Source organism: Macaca fascicularis, chromosome 13, assembly GCF_037993035.2.
Source record: "Macaca fascicularis isolate 582-1 chromosome 13, T2T-MFA8v1.1".
NCBI lineage: Eukaryota > Metazoa > Chordata > Mammalia > Primates > Cercopithecidae > Macaca > Macaca fascicularis.
Genome location: NC_088387.1, coordinates 78,411,783 through 78,421,337, shown reverse-complemented (window position 1 = coordinate 78,421,337; position 9,555 = coordinate 78,411,783). Strand labels below are relative to the sequence as shown.

General features: G+C 39.5%; 1 protein-coding gene across 12 annotated transcripts in view; it reads left to right on the top strand.

Moving 5' to 3' along the window:
* The first annotated feature begins 766 nt into the window (after positions 1-766).
* PLEKHH2 (pleckstrin homology, MyTH4 and FERM domain containing H2) overlaps positions 767-9,555 on the top strand; it is a 124,200-nt gene continuing 115,411 nt past the window's right edge. For 7 of the 12 annotated variants that reach the window (XR_012422426.1, XR_012422427.1, XR_012422428.1 and 4 more), the window contains exons 1-2: positions 767-861; positions 8,283-8,412. Coding sequence is in view for 4 of the 12 variants with exons in the window: in XM_065527124.1 (XP_065383196.1) it covers positions 8,290-8,412 (123 nt within the window). In the remaining 8 variants the exon portion in view is untranslated. Of the gene's footprint in view, positions 862-3,696; positions 3,800-8,282; positions 8,413-9,555 lie in introns of all 12 variants that reach the window. The other 5 variants (XM_074011876.1, XM_065527121.1, XM_074011875.1 and 2 more) reach the window with 2 other exon arrangements.

Below are 9,555 nucleotides of genomic sequence, written 5' to 3'. Positions count from 1 at the left end.
AGGCTCAGCTAATTTTTATACACACACACGCACACACACACACACACACACTTTTTTTTTCTTTTTTTTTTTTTAGAGACAGGGTTTCACCGTGTTGTCCAGGCTCGTCTCGAACTCCTGGCCCCAAGTGATCCACCTGCCTCTGTCCGCCAAAGTACTGGGATTACAGGTGTGAGCCACCACGCCCGGTGAGAAGATTATTCTGAACTTTATAAAGTGAGACAGGAAACAGCGTGTAAACGCTCCCAGTGCACTTACTTCGAGTGGCGAGGTGCACAGCAGTAGTCTCAGGTGTGTGAAGGGCAGCTGTGAGAAATCTGAAAAGACGGGATGGAGACCTTGAACACTAGACTAGGGAATCTGTTCTTGATAATTTAAGCAAACGGAAGCCAATGAAAGTCTTTGGCACACTGTTAATCAAAACTGCTCTTAAGGAAATTAACCTGGCAGGAAGATGAAGGGTGGATTGGCAAGAGGAGAGACTTCAGACTAGGAGACTAAGGGAGGGTGCTGCAACAGTCCAGGCATAAGGAGTGGAATGAAGGTGACCGGCCGCTGCTAGGAAGCTCTGGAGTCTCTCAGTGGGGACATTAGAGGTACCACTCCAGGACAGAGCTCCCTCCTGGGGCAGGGACTGGGAGGAACCAAAGTTATAGCCACACCCCCGGTGACGCCAGGTGGTCGGCTATGGCCTCCCATTGGCTACACCGGCTGCCAGTCCCTGGAGGAGGCGGTGCCCTTCCCTGCCCTCTCTGAGCTCGGCGTTAGGAGTGCGCGGGCTAAGAGCCCGGGGAGACTGGGGGCCAGCCGCGGCCGGGACGTCGGGCGCTGCGGCCGGGGACCCGCTGCTGAGATAGGCAGGTGAGAAGACCCGGGGACGAGGGGCCACCCCAGAGTCCCTGCCACCCTGGGATCCCGCCCCCTTGAGTGCGCGCCATCCCGGGGGGCTCGCGGGGCCAAGGTTTGGGGCGCTGGGAGGAGCGGGCTGGCAGGGACTAGGGGGATGGAGCGGACTGACTCGGGATCCGCCGCCACACCTCCCGTCACAGCCCGGAGTCGGCCCCCAAGTCTCGATGTCGCCCGGAGAGGTGGGCAGGGGGCGGTGGCCGGCGGTCCCTCGCCCCCTTGGGCTCCCGTGACGTTCTGTTTGGAAACATCGGGCCCGGGCTTCTGGCGCGGCGCGAGCGGTCCCGGGGGCGCAGCGGGGCAGCCCAGGGTTCCCGCGCCGAGGAACCCGCGCGGTCAGGGATGCCGCGCTAGTCTTCGGCTTCGGGAGATCCACCAGGATCTCCGGGGCGAAACTTTAAACTCAAACCTTTAAAGAGGCATTTTGTACACCTGGAGTTGCTGGCACGTCAAAGCACCCTAAGGTGACCTACCCTGAAACCACTGTCCCCAAAGTTAGTGGGACACTGTTTAAAGGACAGCACTTTTTACCCGTGGATTTTATTGTGCGTAACGCTGTGGAAATAGAAGTCGAACCACTTAACGTTGGAAAAGCGCTGGTGGTGGGCTACCTGAGGGTCACTGCTTTCTTTGTGAAAATGCCAGTCTTGGAAGCCTGGCCCGCACAGCGGTGTGTCCCAGAGGAGTGTGCAGCGAGGAGCTCCGGGCAGGGCCACCGAAGGGCAGGCGTTGCCCAAGTGGGGCTAGGTGGCGGTCAGAAGGTTCCTTAACCAAGGCATGCCTCAGTCTCGTCTAGAAAGATCTTTTACACACACACACACACACACACACACACACACACACACACACACACACACGATTACCTAACCAAATTAAGGTGTCCCTTAAGAGCCAAAAACTAAAGAATATCATAGAGGCTAACGCTGCGCTTCATCAGGGTAAGCCTAAGTAGAAGAATTATTTCATTTCTTTTTCTTTCCTTTTTGGGATTTGGAAGAGAAACAGGAAGTCAGAGATTCAGAGAAAAGAGCATTCACTCCACAACTGTAAACAGTTTATCTTATGTCAGTAAATATTTCCAAAAGTCACTGGGGGTATTTGGAACACCAAGACTTTTTCCTGTCCCCTGAAGTGAAGATAGATTACTTTCAACTTCAGAATCTAGACATGATAGATTCCTTTCAGGTTCAGAATCTAAATGTGGTATTTTATTTATTTAGCAGTCGGCTATGTTATATAGTTACATATATAGTCTCAATGTTATATAGTTCTATAATATTAGTGGTAATGAAAAGGATGGTGGATATTGTTTAAAATTAGAATTTTTAATGGCCCAACATGGTGCACTAATACAACAGTTGCTTTGTACTTGTTACCTAACTGAAATTACAGAATGAAATGAGGGAATCAGGTGTCTAGATCTCAGTGCAGACCATTATCCAACCAATTTGCAGTTTTGATTTATTATGACCCATTAATAGGGAATGTAGATGTTAAATGCCAATTTAATAATATTCTTAAGGCTTTGCTACTTCACTATAAAATATATAAGTAGCATAACTAAAGAAATAGGTATGTTTAACTTTGAATTAATTTATTTTGTCATTATCATAGCAAAGTGCTCTAGGTAAGATATATGTATGATACTTTTCATATTTGAGGTTGACAGTTACCTCTCAATTTTTCGAGTTAATGGTGAAATTCTTGGCAGGGATAGCCACAAGTTATGGTTCATTCAATTTCTAAATGCGGTCCTAGTATACATCCATTTAAACGACGACTTTTTCTTTAGTCATTTGTAAATACGTGATTTTTAAAATTGAGATCTTAATATAAGTCATACACTGTAAGATTTTTCCTTTTAAAGTATACAGTTCACTGGGTTTTGGTATATTCACAAAGTTGTGTAGCCATCACCAATATCTAATTCTAGAATATTTTCATCACCCCAAAAAGAAACCCCATATCCATTGTAGTCAGTCTCCATTAGCTTCTCCTCATAGCCCTTGGCAACCACTAACCTACTTTCTGTCCTTTGGATTTGCCTCTTATGGACATTTCATATAAATGGACTCATACAATATGTGGCCTTTTGTGTCTGGTATCTTTCACTTAGCATAATGTTTTCAAGGCTCTTTCATGACTATAGCATGTAATTAGTACTATATTCCTTCTTTATGGCTGAATAATATTCCATTGTATGGATACACCACTTTTTTTTTTTTTTTTTTTTTTTGAGACAGAGTCTCATTCTGTTAGCCAGGCTGCAGTGCAGTGGCAGGATCTCGGCTCACTGCAACTTCTGCCTCCTAGGTTCAAGCGATTCTCCTGTCTCAGCCTCCCTAGTAGCTGGAATTATAGGCCTGCACCACCATGCCCAGCTAATTTTTGTATTTTTAGTAGAGATGGGGTTTTGCCATGTTGGCCAGGCTTGTCTCGAACTCCTGACCTCAGATGATCTGCCTGCCTTGGCCTCCCAAAGTGCTGGGATTACAGGCGTGAGCCACTGCACCTGGCCAGATCTACCACATTTTATTCGTTCATCTGATGGTGGGCACAGGCTGTTTCTACTCTTTGGCTATTATGAATAATGTTGCTCTGAACATTTATTTACAAGTTTTGGTGTGGACGTGTATTTCATCCCTTGGCATATGACCCCATCCCTTGACATATGACCCAGCAACTCCAATGCCAAGTATAAAGTTACCAATACTTTTTATTGGTATACCAAATATAAAGTTACTCCAGTAACTTGGTAACTTTATATTTAAACTTTTTTTTTTTTTTGAGACGGTGTCTCATTCTGTCACCCAGGCTGGAGTGCAGTGTATGATCATAGCTCACTGCTCAAGTGATCCTCCCACCCAGGCCTCCTGAGTAGCTGGGACCACAGGTAAGCTCCCCCACGCCCAGCTTATTTTTCAATTTTTTGATAGAGATGAGGTCTTGCTATGTTGCACAGTCTGGTCTTGAACTCCTGAGCTCAGAGATGAATTCTCCCACCTCAACCTCTCAAACTGTTGGGATTACAGGTGTGAGCCACTATGCTGGCCTGTTTAAACTTTTGAGGAACTGTAAAACTGTTTACAAAGCAGCTGTACCATTTTTACATTCCCACCAACAATGTAGGAGGGTTCCCATTTCTCTACATCCTCACCAACTTTGTTAGATGTCTTTTTCATTAGAACATCCTATTTGATGTGAAGTGGAATGTTGTTGTGACTTTGATTTGCATTCTCCCTCCTAGCAAATAATGTGCTTATTGGCCATTTGTTTATCTTCTTTGGAGAAATGTCTATTCAGATACTTTGCCCATTTTTATCTATTTATTTATTTTTGATTTATTATTATTATTGTTTTTAGAGATGAGGGTCTCTCTCTGTCGCCCAGGCTGGAGTGCAGTGATGTGAACATGGTTCACTGCAGCCTTGACCTCCTGGGCTCAAGTGATCGTCCCACCTCAACCCCCAAGTAGCTGGGACTATAGGCATGCACCACCATGCCTGGCTAATTTTTTTTTTTTTTTTGTATTTTTATAAAGACAGGGTTTTGCCACATTGCCCAGGCTGGTCTCAAACTCCTGAGCTCAGGCAGTCTAACTGCTTCGGCCTCCCAAAGTGCTGGGATTATAGGCATGAGCCACCATGCCCAGGCCTTTGCCCATTTTTTAATTGAGTTATCTTTTTTTTCTTAATCATTGAGTCCTGAGTCCTTTATATATTCTAGACACAGATCCCTGAGATATATAATTTGCAACTATTTGTCCCATTCTGTGGATTATTTTTGCACTTTCTTGATAGTGTCCTTAGAAACATAAAAATTTAAAAATTTTGATGAAGTCCAATTTATCTATTTTTTTCTTTGATTCCTTGTGCTTTAGGTGTCATATCTAAGAATCTGTTGCCTAATCCAAGGTCATGAAGATTTATACCTGTTTTCTTCTAAGAGTTTAGAGCAAGCTTGTCCAACCTGTGGCCTGCAGGCCACATGCAGCCCAGGATGGCTTTGAATGTGGCCCAACACAAATTTGTAAACTTTCTTAAAGCATTATGAGATTTGTTTTGCAATTTTTTTTTTTTTTTTTTTTAGCTCATCAGTTACCATTAGTGTTAGTGTATTTTATGTGTGGCCCAAGACAATTCTTCTAAAGTGGTCCAGGGAAGCCAAAAGATTGGACACCCCTGGTTTAGAGCTTTGGCTGGTACCTGTAAGTTTGTGATCCATTTTGTGTTACTGTGTATATACGGTATGAGATATGGGTCCACATTTATTCTTTTGCATATGGATATCCAGTTGTCCCAGCATCATTTGTTGAAAAGACTATTCCTTCCTCCATTGAATGACCTTATCACTCTTGCCAAAAATCAATGTGAGGCTTTAATTCTGGACTTAATTTTGTTCTGTTTATCTATATATCTATCTTTATGCAGGTACCACACTGTGTAATCAAGCTACTGTATAGCTTTGTAGTAAGTTTAGAAATGGTAACATGTGAGTCCTCCAACTTTTCGATTTTGTTTTGTCTATTCTTCAGCCCTTGAATTTCCAGGTGAATTTTGATCAACTTGTCAATTTCTGCAAAAAATGCAGTTGAAACTTTGATAGAGATTGCATTGTGTGTGTATAGTCATTTGCAAGTATTGCCATCTTCACAGTATTAGGTCTTCCAATCCATGAATATACAATTTCTTCCATTTATTTAGGTATTCTTTAACTTCTTTCAGTGATGTTTTGTAGTTTTCAGTGTACGCATCTTGCACTTCTTTTGTTAAATTCATTCCTAAATATTTTATTAGTTTTGATCCTATTGTAAATGGAATATTTTCTTATTTTCGTTTTTGGATTTTTCCTTCCTAGTGTATAGAAAAACAATATGTCGATCTGATTTCCTAAAACCTTGCTAAACTCTATAGTTTAGTAGTTTTTTGTGGATTCCTTAGAATTTTCCATGTACATGATCACGTCATTTGTAAGTAGAGATAGTTTTATTTCTTCCTGTCCAATCTAGATGGTTTTTATTTTATTGTCTTGCCCTGGCTATTATCTCTGTTACAATGCTGAATAGAAGTGGTGAGAAAAGGCATCTTTGTCTTGTTCCTGATTTCAGGGAGAAAACTGTCAGTCATTTACCAGGAAGTGTGATGTTAGCTGTGGGCTTTAGTAGATGTCCTCTATCAGGATGAGGAAGTTCCCGTCTATTTGTAGTTTGTTGAATATTTTTATCATGAAGGGGTGTTGGATTTTGTTGAATTTTTTTTTCTGTGTCTATTGAAATGATCATCTGGGTTTTTGTTCTTTATTCTAGTCACGTGGTGCATTACATTGATTGATTTCAATTTGTTGAAAAACATGCACTCTTCATATTATTTTTAAAACTGTAGACATTTTACTGTAGGACGTAAGCAAGTTATTTTACATGTAGAGCAAAAATTGACCAATATTAACCTTTTGTCCTTTATATTATTCACATGGTGCATTACATTGATTGATTTCAATTTGTTGAAAAATATGCACTCTTCATGTTATTTTTAAAACTGTGGACACTTTACTGTAGGACATAAGCAAGTTATTTTACATGGAGAGCAAAAATTAATCAATATTAATCTATTAACAAATGGGTAAATAGACTCCTCTTATTGCTTAAGCTGAAGAGTATCCCTACATTTCTGCGGAATTATATGATAGTTCAAGACTTAAAGATGCCCCTTTCAGGACTACTTTTCATTTTCTAGTATTGCATCCATACTTTCTTTCCCTGTTCACTGTAAAGCTAATAAGGAGAAAAACGAAGCAGCCCCAGAACTGTGAACATGTTTGTGATCAACAAACTGCATTATCTACTCCTAAATCATTGCTAGTAAATGCCAGTGTGAATCATTAATCATAAATGCTAATATGGGTAATGGAAAAGGTTATTAAGGTTAATCTCCTTAGGAAAAACCTCAGAAAACAATGGGGCGAGGATTCTATGAAAACAAAGAAATGAAAAGAGAATGACTTCCAGCTCTACAGTAATACGTTTCCTTTAAATTAAGGCTAGAATTTAGGGACATCTGAAGGCTTTAACAGGTTGGGGTGCTCTTAATAAATGTTGTAGTCTTTTAAGAATAATTCTGCTTATATTTATTTCTCACGTACTGAATGATATTGTCAGTATTAATGTGAAAATTTAAGTACAAAACAGTCTTTATGCTAGGAAAATAATCTTTTAGTGGGTTTTTAGCAGCATAAAGTTTTTAAAAACTGGTATAGGATTAGGGAGGGTGCTATATTACACTAAATACTGGGAAAATCAACGTGGTCATATTTTTAGAAAACAAAAGAATAGTATACTTCAACTGCAGTTCCATTCCAGGGCTCTGAGAGTTTTGCTGTCACAGTTCTTCGTAACAGAGGCTTTCCATTCCTAATGTAAATTTCATAGCAGGGCAGTTCATAGCAAGAGGAATTCAGAAATACATTATTAGGCTGCTTATTAAAAATAGCCTGATTAAATATTACCAAACATTTAAAACTAGCTTTATGAATCTCAGAGCCAGAAACCATCATGCTTCCAAAATCAAGTAACACTTCAGAATTTTAGAACCAATTCCCTTGCATCTTGTCGTCTCCCTTGCGGTGCTTCTCCCTGCAATTAATCTCCTCCAAAAGGAAAGTTAATATGGAAAACATGAATTCCAGATTTACTTCATATGGCTAACTCCAAATTGCATGTTCATATGCCTTCTCTTACGTCAAATAAAAATTATGCAAACTTGTCAGGATCACAACAACTTACCCTTAAATACGCCAAAGGACCTCTGGCTTGAAAGACTTAACCTGGACCTGGCCAAATTGAGAGTGGTGATAAGGAATCATTATAGTAAAAATCCAAACTGTAAATTGTAGCAATTGAATCAAACTGTAATACTTCCTTAAATTTCAGAATATGGTAAATTATGAGCTGATAGATTCAAACAATCTTATCTGTTAGGCACAGCTAAAATAATAACACCCTGTGTTTATGTGGTGGTGTTATACTGTCTGTTGTTCTACTAGAAATAGCAGTACTTCATTTGTTCCTCACTACATATCCACAAGGAATAATGGTTTGTTGTCAACATGCCCCTTTTTCTGGACTGGCTAAACTGAGACCTAGAAAGGTTAAGTAGCATAGTTGGGCTCCAGCCTTAGTCTCCTATTTCCCACTAAGTTCTTTCCGTAAGCCCTCACCAGTTCTGGAATTCGCCTTAGAATTTAAAACTTGTACATGGATCACACTAGACAGTGATTAGAATGTGTACATCGGATAATTTAACAAATTATCCTGCATGTTAATTGTGTTGTACCATTTGAATGTTTTGCTTTTTTTTTGTTATTTTGGGTTTTTTTTTTAGAATAAATATGGCAGAGCTTTCTGAGTCAGAAGGACCAGTAGATTGGAAAGAACGATGCGTAGCTCTGGAGTCCCAGCTCATGAAATTTAGAGTTCAAGCGAGCAAGATACGAGAGCTCTTAGCAGAGAAGGTAAGCTTTCTCCCTAAGCTTTGTTATTAAATGTCAGCTATTGAGGGCCTGTTTCATATATATTAAATAATCTCAGTACTTTGGGGGTTGGATTTAATTTTTATCAAGTGTTTGAAGCTATATTTGGCATATTCTCTGCCAGTGTTAGGGTAGATCGAACTTTAAGACAAAAAATATTTATTTGCAAATGCTAGTGGCGTATGTGAGGACTGTGTGTGTTTGATGACTGTAGACTTCATTCATTCCAGAGAGAAAGCTATAATTTATTTGATTTTATTAGAGGAGTATGACAGCTTTGATCTACTAAATGTTTATAAAAATCACATTGAGGGGATTATAGAAAAAATTATCTATTGGTAGTAAAATGTGTTTATACCGTATTTGAAAGATGTATCTACTTAGGAATCTGTGTTGACTAAGTATATATTACTAAATTCTCACCTGGGCTAGAACTGAGTTTAACATAATTGTATGCTTTTCTAATCATGTAATTAGAATTTCATTTATATTACAGGAACTTTTTTGCAAGTATGTGTATAAAACCAATAGATTTGTTCATTTATTCATTCAACAAATATTCTTTGAGGGCTAATTATGTGTTAGACACCATTCTTAATACTACAGTTACATATGTGAACAAGACAATCCATATTCCTATTTCCAGGGAACTTGCATTCTAGACCTGTGCTGTCCAATACAGTAGCCCCTAGCCACATGTAGATGGATGTTCAACACTTCAAATAAGGCTAATTCGAATTGAGATGTGTTGCAAAAGTAAAATAAATACTGGATTTCAAAGTTTTAGCATGAAAGAAAGAATGTAAAATATCTCAGGAATAATTTTTATATTGATTATATGTCGAAATGATATTTTGGATATTGGGTAAATAGGCAATATTAAAATTAATTTTACCTACCTCTTTTTACTTTTTAAATGTGTATATTAGAAAATTAAAAATTACACCTGTGGCTCATATTATATTTTTATCAGACAGCACTGTCTGTATGAATGGATGAATGATATTAGTGGTTATTCAGAATTGATCAGAGGAACTTACAGGTGGTTTCTGAAACAATAGTCTGCATAATCCTTTAGGGATAGAGGCTGATACATGTATCATATTTCCAAAAAAGGTATTAAAT